This window comes from Artemia franciscana, chromosome 6 (genome assembly GCF_032884065.1).
Source record: "Artemia franciscana chromosome 6, ASM3288406v1, whole genome shotgun sequence".
In the NCBI taxonomy this organism is placed as follows: Eukaryota; Metazoa; Arthropoda; class Branchiopoda; order Anostraca; family Artemiidae; genus Artemia; species Artemia franciscana.
The window spans coordinates 5,099,324-5,122,645 of NC_088868.1; the positions used below are offsets into that span (position 1 = coordinate 5,099,324).

Here is a 23,322-nt window from a genome sequence, read left to right on the forward strand (position 1 = left end):
ATAATTAGTGACACTTTTAGCATTTGTTTATTGGAAAAATAATAATTATGAAAGGAGATATATAGGGTGTTTACAATGTCTGGGTACAAATTTTAAACAATTTTATTTATTCTTAGTGTTTAGGGAATTATATTTTTGCTATGATTCCCATTATTTGCAATGCATAGTCTGATGCGCTTTGCTAAATTCAAGTGAACTCGATTGAATAGGTGTACATTGCCGTCGATTTCAGGACGCTGATTGATCCGTGCTGTGGCACACTGCTATAGCACGCGTTCTTTCAAATGGTTTGGATTTGAAATCTTCACTGAGGAAACTTTCCCTTTTAACAATCAGCAATCAGCTTTTGTAAGCCTTGTTTTTGGATGGGCTCATCCATTCTGGATTGTATTGAGACCGCAATCAAAGACTATGTCTGTTAACTTCAATATTTACTTAAAAGAGAGCTGTTTATCACTGAACAACATCACTGTTTGTCACTGAACAACATTACTGTTCATCACTAAACAACAACAAAAATTTTTAAGTTGAGTAAAGGATTTTAGCAGATTCAGTCTGCTTATTTCAATTAGTAATTGTAATTTAGCTAAAATTAATGGATTTGATTAATTTAATTTAGATACATAGGACACGCAGTAGGATCTAGTTTTAAGGAAGGGAGTTAACACGAGGGAGCTTTTGTTTTGCTGTTCAAAGTAAGCTTAACCTTGTCAGTCTGTGTTTCATTGTCTCAAATAAGGGGTCCTTTACAAAGTTCTGTAGTGAGGACCCTAATGTCTCAAAATTAAGAAAGTTGAGTCATTCATAAACTTAAATCGACTTCAGTGATTTCTCGTAATACTGTTTGAAGCAGTTACAAAGAATAAGAGACCTAATTTAGTTTCCTAGGGAGACCCACAAAAAATGCTGGTACAGTTAGACATATTCCTATTTGGAAGTAGGATGCAATGCTCCTGATTAGGCAAAAAACTGCTATTTATATAATAAACCTCTGCTCACCGATTTTTTTTAGCTTCTTGGAATTGTGCGGTCTAGACTGCCAAAGGCTGTTGAAATATGAATATACTGGGATCAGCATAATCTAAATACCGGAAGATAATATCTAACATCGATACTATATACTGGTTTGCACTATGATCTGGTCTGGTCATTATTTGGGTTGCAAAAAATGTTTGGATTACCGATTAAAAATTGATATTTTCATCGAATTTATCTGAAAACCATTCGCACATCTGCATTCGTCTATCGGGGTCGTTCTCTTTTAAGTGTTGCAAAATATGTAGTCAGTACGGATAGAAATTCTCTTCTTAATTGTATGGATAGAAATTTTGTACTGATAGATTTTGTAAATTTTCACCTTGGAATACCCAACTCTATGGATGTCCGACGAAGTGATTAAGTTGGACTAGCACTAAACTTGGCAATGACAACATCTTTTTTTTCGTTTCAGGTCTTTGGGTTTCGTTCAGGGTTTGTCCAAGACACTGCCTGTTTCTTCAGACTTGGTGGCCAATTCCACGATGGCAGTAAAATAAATAGGTTGCCGACCAGGGTGCCGAAGGTTGAATTCATCAGCAATTTTACAATAAGACCATTTTTCTCGTCCACTCAAGAGTACCAACTCGGTTCTTTCTTATTTAAACATCATCTTCAGATGATAAATTGGTCTAATAATTTGTCCTCCTCAATTGTTCGAAACATGAAATTACAAATTAATAACTAACAAAGCTGACTGAAGAGGTGAAGCTTCGGTCAAGCTTACGGTGTATACAATTGGCTGGTGAATTGGTCTATAATATATTTAAAACAAAAAATGGTGACCATAAAGCCTATGACAATGACAAGATTCCTGGCGCATCTAAGTGAGTCCTAATTAAGCCCTAAATCTATGCTATCGTTTGGTTTGTATCTACAACCCTCGTCACGTTTACCTAGTGACAAATTCATAAAGAGTACTAGGAAGGCCCTGTTTCCATAATTGGACTAGCCTTTTGTGTGACAAGGGTTGTGATATCGATTTGATATATTTCTCTAAAACAATCTGGTGTATTGAAACTCCTTGAAGTTTTCATGAGAGAAGAGATATGACTTAGAGAAGTTACGTTAAATTAACGTATTTGTGGCGTATTGCGTTTTTTGGCAATATTTTATTTTCATTAGAGCGTCAACTTAGCTCAGGAACAGGACCCTTCCTTGTAGGTAGGAGGCTGGGAGTTCAAGACCCGTTTGATAGTAGATTTTTGCAGTCAATGTCCTTTGTAATTATGTAAAGTTGGCTATAGCCAGCGGAGTTTTGTTAACGTTGCCATTACGGTGACTATGTGAGAAGGGAGTTGATAACCTTGTAATGTATGGCTGCAATATCCCTAGTCAGTAGAAATCCTACTATCAAACAGTTTGTGGTAATAAACTTTGAGTAAGAAGCGACTCGCCCCAATTGTAACCGAAATTTTAAAATATGAAATTTTTATAAAAATGTATAAAGGAATAAGTTTTAATGTTGATTTCAAATATATGATATTCATTAAATTCAATGTTGTCAATAAAAAATTATAAGCTTGAAAAAATTTGCCTCATTTAAAAAAGGGGAGAAACACCCCAAAAAAGACAAGCGATCTTAATGAAAATCACATGATGAGGTTCATCACATCAGAGAGCCCTACCGTAGAGGTTTTCTATAGCTCCTATTTACAAAAATGTCGGATTTGGATTTTTTTTTTGCCAGAAGAAAAATCACGGATGCGTGTCTATTTCTTGAATAAATGCGTGTTTAAGTTGTTTTTTGTTTTATTGTTCCGCTTTTTTCCAGGGCTGATCGCTTTAAGAAAATTTCTCCATAATCTCGGCAGATGGCTTGTTCAAACGAAAACCGAAAGTTCTAGTGTCTTTTAAATGACTAAAAAGATTGGATGGTAACTAGCCCTCCTATCACGCCTTTTCTTCCCCAAAGACATCCGATCAAAATTTTGAGATCGCCTTTTGATTCAGCAGAGTTGAAAATTCTGATAACTTTGCCTTTGGGGATCTCATAGCCCCCATAGTCCTTGGGAACCCCCATAGTCCTTAACCATAACCCCCATAGTCCTTGGGAAAAGGCGGTAATTTACGCAATATTTGTCATTAGTAAATATGTGGAATTTCTTAGGGGGTAATTTTCTTTGAAGGAGTATTCAATGGAAAAAGTTTTCTGCGGGTAGGAGATTTTCATGGAAAATTTTACACGAGGAGGAGGGAAGGGAGTTTCCCGATATAATAAGAAAACAGTCAATTAAATTAACAGAAATTAAATTAAAAAGTTTTTTCACCTCAAAGTAAGGAGCAATGTTAAAACTGGAAACGAAAAAAATTATCCCGTATATGAGGGAGGCAGCTCCATTGTCAACCTCGCTTTTTACGCTTAAGTTTGCTTTTTATCACAATTCTTTAAATAAGACTGCTCATTTAAAGAACTCTAAGGTTTTAGTGTAAAGGGTGAGGGGCGGTCCCCTTCATATACGGAAAAATTTCTGTTTATTTTAAGTTTTAATGTTGCTCCTTACTTTCAGTTGAATAACCATGTTTTTAGTTTAATATTATCTAGAACGAATTTTGTAATACGCTCGCTTTTAAGGACAGCGGATTATGGAAAAGAGGTTATCTTCTATCACACAGGTGGGGGAGGAGGGGCTGAAGGGTCTTCTGACCCGCTTCGCCAGTATTTGTATCTTCCCTCTAATTCCTTGTCTCTTTAATAAAATTTGACTGTTATCTTACTCAAACTGCCCCCTCCCTCAAGACAAGATCTTGTGTACTCTCCTGATTTTTTATATTCACCAATTGTATTTGTTTATTGTCTGCGCCATTTAAATATTTGTCTTTTATAGGAGATTGTTGTTTGGCCTATGCTGCGGCCGGACATTTTCACTGGTCTCCGAGGGCCACCAAAAGGACTTCTTCTCTTTGGCCCTCCTGGCACTGGCAAAACACTGATCGGGAAGTGCATTGCCTCTCAGTCAAAATCTACTTTTTTCAGTATTAGTGCATCGTCACTGACTTCAAAATGGGTAGGCGAAGGCGAGAAAATGGTTCGCGCCTTGTTTGCTGTTGCAAGGTATAAAATTTATCAGCCTAAGTGTATATGTGTGGTTGAGAGTGCCAGTTAATGAAAATTTAGGCTCTCATTAAAGAAAATAATTAAATGAAGATGCAAAAATTTAACTTTTCAAAATCTAGTAGGGGTAATTTTTTTTATGAAACTAACAAATATGGATAATTTTCCAAAATCGAGGGAGGCAAATGCCCCACCCCTCCCCCGATTAATTTTTGTGCGTCAGGTATGTTGAATTAATGGCCTGGTATCCATACTCTGAAAATGCCATAAAAGCCAATGAGAGGGGGGGGGGATATTCCTAGTTCGCTTGATAAAGGGTTTAAAGGTTGTGGTAGTTTGTATTTTGAGTCTGATTAGGACACAAATCGATGAGTAGAAAAAGGCTTATCTTTACTATAGATGCTATCACTTTTAGTCATTATGTTTAGTTTCTATTATATAATTTAAAAACTTTTGTTTTAAGCTCAACAGGATACCTTATGTCTTCCCTCGTGTTTTTTGATAAATAATTTACTGCGTCCGCTTTTTTCTGGATGTCATGACTCAAAACTGATTGAAAATTTCTTTTCTGACCGTCCAAAATGTTGTAATCCAGACTGGAGTTTTATACGAAAACGTGCTTGAAATACAATGCTTTACAAAAGAGTTGTGTTCGAAGAAATCTCCCTGATAACAGTAAAGATGATTACTCTAAAATTTCCTCAACGGAGTCTAGCTCCTCAACTCAACGGAGAAGGTTAATGTTAATGCAAAATCTGTCAGTAAATATTTTAATACACAGACATATCTTACGTTTTAAATAGCATTTAACCAAGTTGATTAGTTAATTCTTACGAAGTTAAGTTAACGGGTAGCCTCTTTCAGTTACAAAGAAGTTTTTTGTACGGTGTACTAAACAGGTGGTATAGTGGTATTTAGTTTTTAATCCTAAGGCTGTGACATTTCTATAACTCTTAAAATAAATTTGAACACTTCATTTGAACAAATGTTAAAATAAATTTGAATCTTAGAATTAAATACAAAGCGAAGAATACTTTAAGCCGGTGGCAAGAAATCCCAGAAAACCAGATTGTTTAAGCAGTCTCCTACTGATGTGGTCTTAGTTCAGAGAGAAATACAAAAAAAGAAAAAAAAATTATAAGAAAATAATAGAAACTGTAATACTTACTTAGACTTAGGACTTCCGTCGCATAGAGGTACATAAAGCAGTAATGGTAGACTTTCAGTTTTGCTGACCTTGTGCCAGTAACCAGAGCTCATTCAGGGTAGTTTTAAGATTTGTTGCCTGTTTCTTCAGGGACCAACCTAGTGTGCTGCGCTGTCTTACCCTCATTTGGAGACTGGGTGGGGTCCAACACAATAATTCATGCGGTAGGCGTCCTTCATTCATACGGACCATGTGTCCCAAGTATTTTCAGCTCCTTATTCTGATCGCATCGGTCACTGGTGACAGTTCGGTATCTGTCCTTTTGTGTAGTAAAAAGGTAAAAGGTAAAGGATACGGCATTAGACTTTACAGTCCATACCGGCGGTGCTGATCTCCGTTTCTTGGCCCTTCAGCCAGGAAGTGCAATGGGGGGTTGGGGGGCCAGCCATCCTGTGCTTTCGCACACCCTTCCTGTTTACCTTCCCCAGATTTCTCCAGGTACCCATTTAGAGCTGGGTCGACTCTGGCTAAGCTTACAGAGTCACGCCACTGACCCCCGTCCCAAATTGAAGAATTAGGCACACTGGGATTCGAACCCGCGTCCTCTCAGACAAGGGATCCCGAATCCAGCACACCAACCCTTATTATTATATTATATTATTATTATTATTATATAATTATTATTTAAATTCTTATTATTATAAGAATAAGAAAAAAGAAAAAAACTTTGAAGTAGAGCAGTATAGAAATAAAAAAAGCGAGAATCAAACAGAAGCAGTCTTTTCCACAATTTTGCTTTCTTTTATATTGACGGTCTATGCAGATCTTACAGCATCAATTGTAGTAAATTGCAAGTATCTTTAATCATTAGCCCTCATGCTCTTTGATCTAATCATGAAAAGAACGCGCTTTAACACTAATCATCTTTCCTGAGGTAAACACGTTCATTTTTATTTCTTGAAATTGATAAATATTACTACTACTACTGCTAGCAACTTACAGCAGCATCAAACCGCAAAAAGGCTAACACAGCTACGCACGCTCCTCCTCTATCCTGGTCGATTGAAAGCCTCCCTCTTCATATCCTCCTAAGAAGTTCCCTTTTTCCTTAAATTTTTCCTACGACTTCCTCCCACTCAAACTGGGGACGTCCTTCTTTCCGTTTAGTCGTGGATGATTGGCTGAAAAGGATAATCTTTGGCTTATCCTTGAACTATCTAGAACTTGAAAATGGCCTTCAGTCGGAAAACTACAAATTGATGAAAATTGAAATTTGGTTGTAATATTTTGTTGAAAATTGGTGAATATAGAAGGAATTTCCTTTGTTTTAAAAGTTCAGATCATTCTAACAAAGTTCCAGTCATTCTGAACTTCAAATCATTTTGAAAAAATAAAGTGGTTCTGAGAAGGGGCTGGTTATTGCTACTCCGTTGCTCTCCTTGGCTTCTTAGGGATACTTAGCCTTTCCTTCCAGCCTATTATAAAATAAACACGCCTCTCCTAACCGTTTCTTAACTCGGACTCGGTGAATGGAAATGTCTGAGCCAAGTGTATGCAATAATAATCAACCTTAGAGCCTTTTGGAGCAAGTTACAGCTCTCTGTTTGTTGTGATATTACAAGTTTTATAAGGTAAATAGTCAGATTTGCCTTTTGCCTGATACATCGGAGGTTTTAAATGTTGCACAGTATCAGTAAAAAAAAAGAAAAAAAAACTATTTCACCAGGTCGATTCCGAGCTAAAATCTAATTTGTGTATTTAATGGTTTATTTCCAGGGTACATCAACCAGCTGTCGTATTTATAGATGAGATTGATTCTTTGCTTAGTCAAAGAAGTGATTCAGAACATGAGTCATCACGACGGATAAAAACAGAATTTTTGGTACAGCTGGATGGTGCTGCTACTAGTAGTGAGGATAAACTACTTGTTATTGGTGCTACTAATAGGCCACAAGAATTGGATGAGGCAGCAAGGAGACGCTTAGTTAAACGCTTGTACATACCACTTCCCGATTTTGAGGTTTGTACTCTTAAAGTACTTGTATCTCATTTTGAATTTCAGTGATTTATTTATTTATTATTAAACAAATTAGAAATCGAAAGCTCAGGAAGCTTTCGCTTGTCGTGCGAAATGAGTATCTTGTCGCATCTCTCATGAGAAATAATAAATAAGAAATAAGTAATAAGTATGATGGTAGTTGAGTAATGAGTATCGAATTGAGTATGATTAATGGAGTAAAGAATATCTGAGTAATGAGTATGGTGGTAGTTGGGTAATGAGTAATGAGTATCGAATTGAGTATGAGTAATCAGTATGAGCAATGAGTATGATTGTAGTTGAGTTGTGATTAATGAGTATCGAATTGAGTATGAGTAATGAGTATCTGAGTAATGAGTATGATGGTAGTTGAGTAGTGAGTAATGAGTATCGAATTGAGTATGAGTAATTGAGTAACGGGTATCTGAGTAATGAGTATGATGGTAGTTGAGCAATGAGTATCGAATTAAGTATGAGTAATTGAGTAATGAGTATAATGGTAGTTGAGTAATGAGTATCGAATTAAGTATGATTAATTGAGTAATGAGTATCGAATTGAGTATGAGTAATTGAGTAATGAGTATCTTAGTAATGAGTAATGAGTATCTTAGTAATGAGTAATGAGTATCTGAGTAATGAGTATTATGGCATTGGGTAATAATATGAGAAAATATGAAAACATTACCTTTTCACGCGTCCAACACTTTAAGTTTACATTAAATCGGCCTCTTGAACTTAAGTAAGAAAGTTATAGAGTTAATTTAAAAATCAACTTGAAGAGAACCGATTTTTTATAATTAATAAATTTGCCAAACATTTTCTAAGATTTTTTAAAGTTTCCTTTAAAGGGCATTAAAAATGAAGTGATTATTTAAATTGTTTCAATGGAAACTTTCACAACAATATACATTTTAGGAAGATTGGAGATTGAGGAACTGGGGAATTAGGAAGATTGGGGAACTGAAATTTCAATGAAAAAGATCTCAGGCGCTGACTTTGAAAATAAGGAACATATTTATAAATTCATCAGAAAATGAGGGAAAGGTGTATTGTTATGGAGCTCTAGTATTGGAATTTCGGTGAATTCCAGAAAGTAATTACGAATTTAAAGCGTGGGAATTCCCTAGGTCTTGATGGGCTCTCCACAAATATTCTGAAAGAACTTGCTTGTGTAATCCATGTTCCATTGCTTCATATTTTAAGCGCATCTATATCATCAGGGATCTTTCCAGAAGTATGGAAATCTGCACGAGTTATTCCAATTCATAAGAAAGGTGATAAGACAGATTTAGGCAACTATCGCCCAATAGCTTTTCTTTCTCCAATATCTAAGGTTCTAGAAAAAACTATTCAAAAAAAATTGTATTCCATTTTAATAAAAGGAATCTATTTACTAAAAATCAGTTTGGATTCAGGTCGGGTCATTCCACTGAACAAGCTATTGCTGCGCTAATCTTAGAGATTAATGATTCACTAAATGATGATAATTATGTGTCTGCTCTCTTCTATGATATAAAAAAGGCATTTGATACGCTAAACCATGAAATCTTGATGGAAAAAATTAATAACACAGGTATTAGAGGTAAAGCCCTAGATCTAATAAAATCTTACCTGCATGATCGAAAAATTCAGGTAGAAGTAAACGGACATCTATCAAGCCGTATCGTTATTGATGACGTTGGAGTCCCCCAGGGATCAGTATTGGGGCCATTACTATTTTCGATCTATATAAATGACCTCCCAAGGTGTTTACCCCAAGACAATAGCTTAGCAGTAATTTTTGCAGATGATACGGCTGTGACAGTAAAAGCTAAAACCCTATCTTTGTTGGTTGAGAAAATGGTGACAGCAATGAAATCTTTGAATAAATGGTTTGCGCGTAACTGCCTAGCTCCGAACTTTTCTAAAACTGAATTCATGATTTTCGGGTGGTCACAACGGGCCATAAATAAAATTACCATAGATGATTTAATTGTAAATCAAAGTAGGATAAAAAGAGTACATTCATTTCGTTACCTTGGGGTTATTCTCGATGAGCTTTTATCTTTCCGTAAGCATTCTGATTATTTGAGGTTGAAACTTGCCCATCACTTAGGTTGTCTTCACAGATTGAAACAGGTGTTTCCTTTCTCCATCCTTAAAATTTTATACCACTCTCTAATTGAATCATATCTTAATTATTGCCCCATAGTTTATCTCAACACATTTATCGTCCATCTGCAACCTCTTCAGATAATTCAAAATAAGGCAATTAGAATTCTGGGTGCTTTTGTTCATCGCCCTGCGAGACTTAAAAATCTGTCAGAAACCCAAACTTTATATATTTTTCTCAATATACTTAATCTCAAACAATTGAATTACGTGCATATAGCAATGTGGTATTATGACATCCAATCTTCAGCAAATAATTTCTATAATTTGGGTATAATTGGGACTCCCACTTCTCCTACCCACTGCATCCGCTCCAAGAAGTATCGCCTTCCACCAATCAAATCAGAGCTAGATTCTCAATCAGATACCAGATTCCTCATATTGCAAATATACTTAACTTAGTAGATATGTCCCGAAGTTTCACAAGTTGATTTTCTTTGAAAAAACATATTTCAAAAATAATTGTTTGCCTGGATGTCGGGATTAATTAATAATAGATTTTAGTATGTATTTTGATGTGGTGTTCTTGCGCTGGGGTGGCCTCCTCTATGATCTCCTACCTTGTATGTTTTTTTTCTCTCGTATGTTTTTTTTGTCTTAGTTTTTCCTCTCTCCTTTTGGAATTATTAGTATGACGAGACGTTGTGTTTTTTTTTTATGCATTTGTGCTGCCCCAGCCTTACGAGCTCTACTCTCTGTTGGGGCATAATATTGTTTTTGTATATTTTTAATTTGAATTAATAAATATCGATTGATTGATTGATAGTAAGTATGTTTCATGATTTTTGTAGCATAATACAAACACTGCTGTTACTGATTGTAAACAGGGTAAGAAATAAACAGTGGCTGAACGAGTAAAGTTGTATAAGAATGTAACCCTAATATCTTGTTATTAAATAGGAATTCCAAAAACAATCGCTAATATAATTCAATGCTAAAACAGTCTAAGCTATGCATTAAAATGGTTATTTCAAAAATTATTTCATATTAAACACTTCAAATTATTAGTTATTAGACAAGAAAACCTTTTAAAAGGATCAACTAGGCTATACTATTTCGATATATTTTTCCCTATAGTTGACTTTGACAGATCAATAGAATCTTCGGTTTCTTGAATTTAATTTTTGATATATTTCCACTTGGATATATTTGTTCGGGAGCAAACGGTTGTATTGCCCTAATGATGTTTTAATTTTTGACAATGACATGGAGATACAACTTTTTTGGTTCGGCTTGTTTTTCAAACAGGAAAGTTTCCGCCTATTTCTTTTTACGATTCAGTATGGTAACAAAGGGAACCTTTTTTGAGTATGGAAAACAAAGGAAATTTGATTTTAAAGGAAAACTTTTAAGGGAAATAACAAATTGAACTTTTGTTTTCAAACGAAAACACAAAGTTTAAAGGAATTTAACAAACAATTTTAAACAAAGGAAATGATCAAAGGAAGTGTTCAAAGTTTAAAAGAATTTAACAAACAGAAACATTTGGTTTGAAAGGAAACAAATTTCCTTTTTCAAAGAAAATTTGTTTTCAAAGGCAGCAAAGGAAAACTTTATTGAAACTTTATAACAAAAGCTTTATTCAGTATGGTAACAAAGGAAAACTTTACACAACGTCAAAATTTTAACAAGTGTTTAATAACGAAAAGAAAAATAATAGAAAATCCCGGTTTTCAGGTATGAATGGACCTAAGATCGAGCCAGGGGACAAAAAATTGTTTTCATATTAATGACCTTGGCACTATAAGACTTTAATTGTCTTTGTCACTTAAGTTGACCTGTAAGGTTTAAGTTGAGATTTTAGCTATGATTCAATGATCAAAGCATTTGTATTTTTGACAATATGTGTGACTTAAGTAGCTACAGGCTAAACTGCTGAAGTAATGAGGCTTATACCTGGTATACTTTTGATGGATTATGAGCTTCCTAGAGTTAGATGGGTGTACTTTGACGAAGAGGGCACCCAGAAGTACGACTTCACTAGTTAAGGTGATTTTACTAGATGTCAAATTTCTGTTTGGTCATACCCATCACTTATGCCCTTCTCCAACCGACCCCAAGTGTGGCAACCTGAGATGGCTGCTGAGTCACACCTGGTCGAGGTAGTAGTAGCTCTGAGTGATTCCGAATCTGAGTTTCTCAAGACGGTTTCAGGCTATAAGAATAGCCAATGGTTACAGTCTATATTTTTAGTCTCAGTTTGATCATAATCGGTGTTGCATTAATACTGCTGGTAACCGTGGCGACTCAAACAGTGCTGGTAGTAGTACGAACCTGTGGTTGTAAAGATTTAGGTCCCCTCCTGGGACCCAAGTAGTGTTGGCAGATATTCAAGCCCATGTTTCGAAGACTTTAACTAACTAAGCCTCTAAAAATACACTTCAGAGATTCTGCGAATTCTGCGATATGGGTTCCTAGCCGAAATCTAGAAACCGTTTCTTAAGACAGTTGTTTTTTTAGGCTGTCTTAATTAATGAGAAATCGTAGGTATAGCCAATGTGGGATTCTGCCACTTAAGTAATAAGAGAAAAAATTATATACCAGTTAACATTGTTACCCGAACACAAACTCAAATATTGGTAGTGGCACCATTTTACGGAAGTCATTATTGCGAAGTAATGGACGGAAGAGGCTTAAGGGGGAGAAGGAAGTCTTCATAGCAAACAATGAGCTGATTACTAGGTAGTAGGGGTGGAAATACAACAGGAATTGGAAAGGTCGGGTAGTATTGAAGATTTGGTTGGAATGGAAGAGACTGGGAGGGCACTGGAGGTCTATCCAATCAACTTGTGAGGTATTTTTCACCAGTTGAGGCAGGAAGGATACCCTTCTGAAATTGAAAGATAATAGGCAATCCTCTAATCTAACAATAGGTTGAGGTGTTTCATTGACATTTTTGATTATTATATCAAAGCATTGCCTTGTCAAACTATAGGTTCTTAGGTATACTCTTTTCTTACCAAACAGTAACTATTCCCTCCAAACCTGTACCCTATACCTATTTATCCCCCTTAGTTAGTATCGACATTTATTCCCAAGCTGACTTTCCCTTGAAGGGGGACCCTGAAGAAGTTGTTCCATGTTTTTCTGGGATTTATACCCATACCCATGTACATCAACTTCTAGAACGAGATCTTTTGTATCTTTTGCCACTTGTAATTTTAAACTATGCCAAGGAGCAAGTTTTATTTTCCTTCATTGGAGGAAAATAATTGTTTTCCTTCATTGTTTCCTTCATTGTTTCCTTCATTGGAGGGTAAGAGGCTATTTGAGCCAGTGCTCCCTTGCACTGGTATCAGCTAATTTACCAGAACCTACTTCTTTGTTTCTATTAAATGTAAATTTGAGAGGACGAGAAAGTTTTGACCGTAAATCACGCTACATTTTCCTTATAATTCAATACCTTAGAACGGCGTTTTTTAAACTAGAAGGCGCGCCTCCCTAGGTAACCGCGGACTAGTTGGGGAGGCGGGAACATTAGACAGGATTGAAAAAAATAATAATAAATGGAATTAAACACTACGCAGTCACGCAAAATATCCTAACACTTTTGTGACTGACGGGATTCACTGGCCCAGGCTGAACAAAAGCTAGAGCACCATCTTAAAGTAAAATTTGCGAGATTTTATAGATGCCGTTGAATAGTCTTTTCAAGGGGACAATAAGTTAGACGATCGGAGACGATCTTGGGGGATCAATTAGTTTCTCGAATTCAAAGCAGTTCAAATTCATAATTTACCTCACAAGTTAAAGAAGGAACTGATGAAGCTAAAACCGCATATTTAATTGGATATTTGCAATATGTTGAATAGAATAATATAACTGAAGGAACTTTTTTTTTGCAAAGTCATATCCAGTGTAAATTTAATATAATTGACAATATTTTTTAATGAGGAAGGATAATGTGGAATAATACCTATAGTGCGAAGTCAATGTCAAGACACAAAAATTCACCGTCTAGCACTAATTAAAATGAAAACATCCGACGTTCTCTGGACTCACTTCATGCTCAGAGCACTATAAATCTACTCCACTGTATATAGTAGATGGTTAAATATGTTTTGTCTTTTTTTACCTTCAATCCCTGATTAAGTACAGAGGACTATTTGTCTACTCTACTGTATATAGTAGATGGTTAAATCGGATTTTGTCTTTTTTTTAAATAAAAATAGCTTCAATTACCCATTTCAGGGTAATTAAAGACTTTCAATCCCTGATTAATTATAGAGGACTATCTATCTACTCTACTGTATACAGTAGACGGTTAAATCGGATTTTGTCTCTTTTTATGGCACTTGGTATTAACCAAGTGACATATAGCAATCGCCAATTCTGTCGGTCTGTCGGTCTGTCTGTCGGTCCCGGTTTTGCTACTTTAGGCACTTCCAGGTAAGCTAGGACGATGAAATTTGGCAAGCGTATCAGGGACCGGACCAGATTAAATTAGAAATAGTCGTTTTCCCGATTTGACCATCTGGGTGGGGGGGCCGGTTAATTTGGAGAAAATAGAAAAAATGAAGTATTTTTAACTTATGAGGGGGTGATTGGATCTTAATGAAATTTGATGTTTGGAATGATATTTTGTCTCAGAGCTCTTATTTTAAATCCCGACCGGATCTGGTGACATTGGGGGGGAGTTGGGAGGGGGAAATCTAAAACTTGGAAAACACTTAGAGTGGAGGGATCGGGATGAAACTTGATGGAAAAATAAGCGTAAGTCCCAGATACATGATTGACATAATCGGAACTGATTCGCTCTCTTTGGGGTAGTTGGGGGGGGGGGGGTGGAGTAATTCTTAAAAACTAGAAAAAATGAGGTATTTTCAACTTACGAACGGGTGATCGGATCTCAATGAAATTTGATGTTTAGAAAGATATCGTGTCTTAGAGCTCTTATTTTAAATCCCGACCGGATCTGGTGACGGGGGTGGGGAGTTGGGAGGGGGAAACCTAAAACTTGGAAAACACTTAGAGTGGAGGGATCGGGATGAAACATGGTGGTAAAGATAAACACAAGTCCTAGATATATGGTTGACATAAACGGAACGGATCCGCTCTCTTTGGGGTAGTTGGGGGGGGGGGGTTATTTCTGAAAAATTAAAAAAAATGAGGTATTTTTAACTTACGAACGGGTGATCGGATCTCAATGAAATTTGATATTTAGAAGGATATCGTTGCTCAGAGCTCTTATTTTAAACCCGACCGGATCTGGTGACATTCGGGGGGAGTTGGGAGGGGGAACCTAAAACTTGGAAAACACTTAGAGTGGAGGGATCGGGATGAAACTTGGTGGGAAAAAAACACGAGTCCTAGATACATGATTGACATAACCAGAACGGATCCGCTCTCTTTGGGGTAATTGGAGGGGGGGGGGTTAATTCTGAAAAATTAGAAAAAAATGAGGTATTTTTAACTTACGAACGGGTGATTGGATCTCCATGAAATTTGATATTTAGAAGGATATCGTGTCTGAAAGCTCTTATTTTAAATCCTGACCGGATCTGGTGACATTGGGGGAAGTTTGGGGTGGGGAAACCTAAAATGATGGAAAACGCTTAGATTGGAGGGATTGGGATGAAAATTGGTTGGAAAAATAAGCAGAAGTCTTGCATACGTGATTTACATAATTGGAACGGATCCGCTCAATTGGGGGGGGGGGGGTAATTCTGAAAAATAAGAAAAAATGACGTATTTTTAACTTACGAAGGAGTGATCGGATCTTCATGAAACTTCATATTTAGAAGGACCTCGAAATTTAGATATCTTATTTGAAATCTCAACCGGATCAAGCGTAATTGGGGGGGGGGCAGTTGGGGGGACCGGAAATCTTAGAAAATACTTAAAGCGGTGAGATCAGGATGAAACTGGATGGGAAGAATAGAAACCTGTCTAAGATACGTGACTGACATAACTGGACCGGTCCTGCTCTCTTTGGTGGAATTGGGGGGGGGGGGTAATTTTGAAAATTGAGGTATTTGTAACTTACGAAAGGGTTACCAGATCTTAATGAAATTTGATATTTAGAAGGATCTTGTGCTTTAAAGTTGTAATTTCAAATTCCGACCAGATCCTGTGACATTCGGGGGAGTTGGAGGGGGAAACCGGAATTCTTTGAAAACATGAAAATTGGGGTATTTTTATCTTACGAATAGATGATCGGATCGTAATGAAATTTAATTTTTAGAAGGAATTCATGTCTCAGAGCTCTTATTTCAAATCCCGACCAGATCTTTTGACATTGGGGGGAGTTGGAGGGGGAAATCTTGGAAAAACACTTGGAGTGGAGGAATCGGGATGAAGCTCGGTGGATAGAATAAACAAATGTCCTTGATACGTGATTGACAGAATCGTACTGGATTCGCTCTCTTTGGGGGAGTTGGGGGGAGGGGTTCAGTGATTTGGCGAGTTCGGTGCTTCTGGGCGTGCTAGGGCGATGAAAATTGGTAGTCGTGTCAGGGAGCTGCACAATTTGACTTGATAAAGTTGTTTTCCCAGATTCGACCATCGGGGGGGCAAAAGGGAGAGGACAAATTAGGGATTTATAACTTACGAGTGGGTGATCGGATCTTAATGAATTTTGATATTTAGAAGGACTTTGTGACTCAGAGCTCTTATTTTAAATCTTGACCGGCATTAAGCCTCTTATTTTCCTTTTTAAATCAATCTATTGATTCATAGAATTTTGTTAGAGCTCATACCACATGATCTCTTGGCTCTTAGCTCTTTTCGCCTCGTCACAAGTGCCATATGAGCTCTTAGCTCTTGTTTTAATAAAAAATAGCTTCAATTACCCTTTTCAGGGTAATTTAAGACTTTCTATCCCTGATTAATTACAGAAGACTATCTATTTACTATACTGTATATAGTAGAAGGTTAAATCCGATTTTTTCCTTTTTAAAAAATAAAAATTAGCTTCAATTAGCTTTTTAGGTTAATTTAAGACCTTCAATCCGTGATTAAGTGTAGAGAACTATCTTTCTACTCTACTGTACATAGTAGATGGTTAGATCCGGTTCTGTCTTTTTTAAACAAATAAAAATTAATTTCTATTACTCTTTTCAGGGTAACTTAAGACTATCGATCCTTGATTAAGTACAGAAGACTATCTATCTACTCTACTGTTTAAAGTAGATGGTTAAATCCGATTTTTTTTTTTTACCTTCAATTCCTGATTAAGTACAGAGGACTACCTTTCTACTCTACTGTATATAGTAGATGGTTAAATCCGACTTTGTCCTTTTTTAAAATATAAATTAGCCTTTTCAAGGTAATGTAAGACCTTCAATCCGTGATTAAGTACAGAGGACTATCTTTCTACTTTACTGTATATAGTAGATGATTAAATCCGATTTTGTCTTTTTTTAAAATAAAAATTAGCTTCATCTGTTCAGGGTAATTTAAGACTTTCAATCCCTGATTAAGTTCAGAGGACAATCTTTCTACTCTACTATATATAGTAGATGGTTAAATCCGATTTTGTCTTTTTTTAAAATAAAAATTAGATTCAATTACCCTTTTCGGGGTAATTTAAGACCTTCAATCCCTGATTGAGTACAGATTGATCTTTCTACTCTACTCTGTATAGTAGATGGTTATATCTGATTTCGTCTTTAATAAAAAATAGCTTCAATTCCTCTTTTCAGGCGCGTCGTCAGTTAGTAGTGAATATGATGAAAAAAGAGAGCAATAGTCTATCTAAGGGAGATGTTGATGATATTAGCCAACTTACGAAAGGATACTCTGGTGCAGATATGGCTAATTTATGTCGAGAGGCTGCTTTGGGGCCAATAAGGTCCATTCCTTTTAGTCAAATAGAGAACATCTCTCCAGAACAAGTAAGCTCCAGCTTCTTCTTCTTCTGCTTGAAGCTGTACTTTCAACAAATGATTATTAATCTAAGTTCATTTTACAGCCATAGCTTGCTTTGATATTTGTTTTTTCAGGGTTAATATTAGTCCAGAAATGAAGAAGGGACAACATTAGAATTTTGAGTCATAAGGTCTTTACTGTTTATCCTATAGGTAACATATATCTAGGTCTAGTAAACCACAGGCTGCTTCTATGTCTTCTGCCTGAGGCTCTAGCACACAAATAGCGCTTGACATGGAAATAGACATTGCTTACGCATAGCTAAAAGGTTGCTTACAGTTACCCTAAATATCAGGAGGGCCACCATACTATAAATTCAATATTTTACATGAAATTTCAACCTTTACAGAAGAATGCTTAGAGAAAAGAGGCCATTAATTTGTAATTGCTTCTAGGAACAAAGTTTAATTCTGAAAATAATGTATTGACTCAGCATTAAGAGGAGAGCTTTCGTCCGCTCAGCACCCATATTGCAGGTTTCACTATATTACATGAATACTGAAACAGTTCTGCTGAACTATCTCTCGTAGTAAGTTTGAAAATACATGTTTTGAGCGCTTTTTGAGACTTTGTATGCTCTCCTCTCCATAAAAAATCAATTGGACAGTATCTAATAGATGCTATGCGATACTCTGTAGCAGTATCCGATTGATTTTTCAGCCGACTGACATTTTCGGGCCAACATGAGGGTCAGTGTCAGTATCGGGTATCGGAAAAAATATCGGTTGTTCACCAATATTTTTTTTATGTGCAACGTTTCCAGAAGATGGCACCAGATTTCCTTAGGTAGTTTTTGCTTGCCCAGTCCTTAGGGGCGGAGTCACCAGCTAAGTCTGATCATGGTGGAGAGAGGAACACAAGTGAGTCAAATGACATCAAAGTATATTTGTTCACTGTTGTCAATACTTGTCAAGACACACCCAGTGTGCAATGTTCTAAATCTATGGTGACCTCAAGAACGTACATCCTTTACCGAAAAATTAAAAGAATACAATAAACAATAAATCTTTGTTTAATGAATGTACACTTGCATGGGTGACAGATACAAGATTCAATCGATTAAAACCATCATATCCAGTAAGGGATGCAGCTAAGGAGGAGAGGGGATGTTTTAAAATGGGAGGGGGGAGTTCCATGGTGTCATTGCCGCTTGTCAACACTTTGGAAAATTCTGCTTGTGTGTCCGCATTAGTTGGCATACTCGATGGTTTTGTCGATACATTCTTTAAATTCCTTCTCTAAGCTTAAAACACTAGCTGCGTTTCTATATCCAGTGTCCCTTGCTTGCATTCGTTAGTAAGAAATCTATGGTATGAAAGTAAAATAATGTTTTCAAATTAATATGTGAATGATTAAAATACAAAGTCCCGCTATTTAAATTTGGGTTTTGAATAATCAATTTCAATGAATATCTTAAACTTTTTTCAGTTAGATTTTCACGTATTTGTATTTAAGCAACTAAACCGGCTTCTTCAATTGGTTATTTTTTTCTTATGTGTCACTTCTACTAATTTCCGCCATTTTGTTTGTGTGCTCAGAAGCTACTGACCAGGAACAGCAATTAAAATCAAACAGTTCTTAGAAATGGCGTAATTTTGAATTCACAATGAATTATTGAGGTTTTTCGGTTTATAATGGACCAGGGAGAATAATGTGAGTATGAATATGGGCAGAGAGTGGGTAGTTTAAACTTTAGGTACGTTTTTTTTCCGGAGGGCAATTTATCCGCAAATTATATCGGTACTCTACCGATACATCGGTATCAAACCCAAAAATCCGTATTGGTCGGGCCCTACTCTGTTGTCGTTAGTTAAATTGCATGAATGGTCCATAATAAAGACTTATTATGAAAGATTTGTATGTATATTCAGAGATAGTACGGCTACCGAACGAAAGTACCGCTACTGAGACGGCTAGGCTTTATAAACGTTCTTTCAATAATTTTCAGAATTTGCTTTTGTAATATTTTGGCTGGTTGCGCGGAGAAATTGTTGTTTTAGGGTCCAAACGCTTGGATGTGGCACTTTCCACCACTTTTGTTTCTAAGGAAGTGCATTAGGACTTTGAATTCATACTTGAATGACTTCTCTTACACTATTCTACTTCTAGTGGTTCGATACAATCACCCTTGGTTAAAAAAAAAAAAAAACACGTGTGCTTGACCGTCTTTTCTAGAAAAACAAGAAACTTAGTATGTTATATATAGCGGCTTGAATCCTATTCAATAGAATTGCTTATATGCTAGATTTGTTGATGTAATTTCATAAGGATCACTTGCCTTTTTGGGTCAATTTTCTCCCTTTTCGGAAATCATAAAATTTTCTGAACCTCTTAAATTTTTGTTAATTTAAAATTGAAAACTTATTTAGTTCTACATATTATAAATCGCAATACAAAGCCCATTTATGTATACACATTTTGTTAATAAAATTTCCTTTTTTAGAGTTTCAGTTAGCATTAGCCCGACTTGCCCCATCTTAACAGTTCATTACTGCGATCTATTTGACTAGAATTAAACTTTAAATTGAAGAATATAAAGAAAACCTACTTACTAGATTTGTTAGAAAATATTTCAGCACTCAACTTTTTTGATTTACCCTGGTTTATCGGTTGATTTGCGTTATCGGATTCAACTCGTCTACTATAGATGGCAGGACGCAACATATTGAGTGCAAACAACTTTGGATAAAATGGAAAACAAGCTGAAGTTCAAACTTTGAGCTTATCACTTAGAAACATTCTTGTTTCGAGTGTTCCATCAGTTGTTTTGCACATTGGATTGTTTGCACTACCCATGCTAAAATGCGAATTTCTTTGGTTTTTGGGGTGGGGACTGTGTACCTTCAATTAGGGGATTTTTACCATGGAGATTTCAATGGTGTGCCATTTATTTCGATCTAATGCCATTTTTGAGAGGTTTTGGTTTTTTTCGAAAAAAAGGGAAATTTGTTTTTGTTTTAGAAATTAATTTTAAAGTTTAGTGGAGGTAATAATTCACATTGATGAATCAGCATCGAATAATTTTTTGCATAGAATGGTTTTTCTAAAAACACATTTTTTTTTATTTCGGTTACTATTAACCGAAATTTGCTCTTTACTAAGGTTCCAGCTACTGATGCATCTATTTTGTCTAAAATACATTGAATAAAGACATTATTAATCACTAGAGCCACTTTTTCTGCTGACTTGTACTATAAAGATCTTTCCACTTGTGCAAACTGCCCAACCTTACTTATTTTGTTCTAAGATCTAAGGTAATAGCACTTTAAGCACCTGGCTCTTTTTTGGACCAGCTTTAAAGCTAGTATTGAGCTACAGCTTCTCAATCACCGGAGGATGTCTTGTAGTTAGACTAGAGCTTCTTCTTATGCAAAAAAAAAACAAAAAAAAACATTAGTTACAAGAGCTAGGCTAATAAAATAAAATAAAAACTATGTCTCTAGTGCTGCCTCCAGAGTCAAATGTAGTTTCAGCTCAATCATCATATGCACTTTCTTCGTCCAACTTGGCAGGGTCATCCATATCGGACGCGGTATTTGGAAATATCCTCATCTATGAAATCGGGTAGATCATCATCGTCTGCATCAATCTCTTGCTCTATACTTGAGCCTTCTTCCAATTCATTGTCATCAGATTCACATTTAACAACTTACTCTACATCAATTTCTCCTTAGAACTTGTGAGCATTGGTTACACTAAGGTGAAGGAGGTGATCAAAGCATGAAGACCTTTCAATCCCTCCAAGGTAGCAAGCTTTAACAATAGCGTAAACGCAAGCACTTGTCTATGAAAAAGAAAACAAAAATAAACAAAACAGAAAACAGGTTATCAAAAAACAGAACAGAAACAGGTCCGACAAAGACAGATGTCCTGTTTCTGTTCTGTTTTTTTTTTTTTTTTTTTACTTTTCTGTTCTGCTTTGATGCAGTACCTGCTATAAATTTATCCTTTAAACTTATCCTATTATTTTGTCTTTCATATCTGTTTCTAAAAATTAATACTAGCCAATATCCTTCCAACGTCGCAAAACAAAAATTTGCAAAGAAGAGAGAAACGAGGACAATATTAGGCAGTGGAAAACAGAAGAAAAAATAATGCAAATATTTCGGCTGAGACCTCCGCTCCACCGTCCTCAGTACAGAATAATAATTAAAAAAGTAAAGATTAAATTCCAAAGGATAATATAGATACCAAACCTCAAAATAAACATTAAAACTAACTTGAACCCTTTCGAAGCAACAATGAAAGGATATTTGATTTCAAATCAAAATTATTTACGATAAGCTTACGGGGAACATTTGACCAAGTGTGTTCTTATGTATAAGAAATATTTTTGATTTGTCATGATTATCCAGTGTGGTCTCAGAAATTATTTACCTTCCAACATCCCTAATACACTTATCCATGCTCCCTCAAACAATTTTAGCAACTTCTATGATTTTCTCTTTCTTTTTTTGTTAATAACCGGAGTTGTGGCTATGCAGTAAGGAGACTGATAATGTTGCAGATCAAGCAGTCATGTCTGAACCACCATTAACCAACAGCTGTTTAGTGTGAACCTTTCTCTTTACTGTAGTATGCAGTTAGTCTCGCTTCTGTAAATAACACCATTTAGAGGAAGCCTACATTCTTGTTATAAAATTACTAGTGTATTGAGCAACGAATTTTTGTGAAGTTTCAGTTTCACAAGCTTTGCTTTGGGCCATTTGATTGTTTTGTTTTGTTTATTTATGTTAATAAACCTATCCTTCTCTCAAAATTCAAACTTGGAAAAACTGCTACTGAAACTTATAATTTTGTGAAACAACTGTGTAGCGGGGAATATTTATCTCGGGCACATGGTTTCAGCGTCTTAAAGATGGCCGAAAAGACGTTGAAGATGATTCGTGGCAAGGACGCCCTTCATCGTCAATAATAAATAAAAATGTCAAAAAAGTAGGTAATTTTATTCGGTCTGACCGTCGATTAAGTATTCGCGCATTTGACGAACCAATAGGTATTGATAAAGAATGCTTACGGCAAATTTTATATGAGGATCTTAAGGTGAGAAAAGTATGTGCTAAAATGGTGTCAAAACTTCTAGCGTTTTAGCAACAAGCAGCCCTGTCAAAATGTTTTAACTGACACTGTACGCGATTGAAAGTGACTCTTTTTTTGGAAGTTATAACATGTGATGACGTGCAGTTTTTTACTTAAGATCCGAAAACGAAGTTTTTGAAAAAAGTTCCAAGTGATTCTGATGAAATTTCAAGTTTCACAACAGATTCTAACAAATTTCGGCATAATTTCGATTTTTTTATGGGCGGATATTAAGAAGGAGATTTTTTTTTTATATAGCTATTTATTACTTTATTTTTGAATGTGTTTAGAAAATGGTTAATTTTTACTACTGCACGCCCACAAAAACGTATGTTTTTCCATCAGTGCAGTAGATGTATAATGTAAAGAGTTGTGATTGTGTTTATTAATAAAGTATCGTATCGTATAAATATTTTACCTATAACTAATCTAATAGATATTCAAGCTTTTCTGGCTGTCGGTAAATGGACGATCCTTTCTCTTGAGGTGTCTTTAGCCCATTTAGCTATTTTTTCCGAGGCGTATTTAGCCCACGAAGAAAATTTGACAATGACATTAGCTGGTGTCTAGTATTTTACGGTTTTTGGTATACTAGGTGTGTCACTGATTTCCTTAGCTTAATCAATAATTATGGTTACCAATTGTTACAGACTGATGAATTAATTTTTTGCTCCAATGCTGCTGGATTGTTTTATACCCAGCATATAAATCTAGCTATTCGGTGTCTTGTATTGTATCAATGTATTTAAGCTAATCTTTTATGGCAAATTCTATCAAAAATACTAAATGCATTAACTCCTTAGTGAAACTTGAGTGTGCTATTGGTTTATGATCAATCCATTTACTAGAAGAGCCAAACTTGGCCGACAGCCAGGAAAGCTTGAAGATCCATTAGGTCAGTTATATAGATTCGAAATTATGCCGAAAAACAACGTTACAAAATTGTTG

General features: G+C 35.8%; 1 protein-coding gene across 2 annotated transcripts in view; it reads left to right on the forward strand.

The window, feature by feature from the left end:
• The window catches only part of LOC136027942 (fidgetin-like protein 1), a 71,446-nt gene that overhangs the window by 43,038 nt on the left and 5,086 nt on the right, over positions 1 to 23,322 (forward strand). The window contains exons 8-10 of one of the 2 annotated variants that reach the window (XM_065705411.1): positions 3,864 to 4,090; positions 7,014 to 7,257; positions 17,070 to 17,261. In XM_065705411.1, coding sequence (XP_065561483.1) covers positions 3,864 to 4,090; positions 7,014 to 7,257; positions 17,070 to 17,261 — 663 coding nt within the window. The remainder of the gene's footprint in view (positions 1 to 3,863; positions 4,091 to 7,013; positions 7,258 to 17,069; positions 17,262 to 23,322) is intronic. The other variant, XM_065705412.1, reaches the window with a different exon arrangement.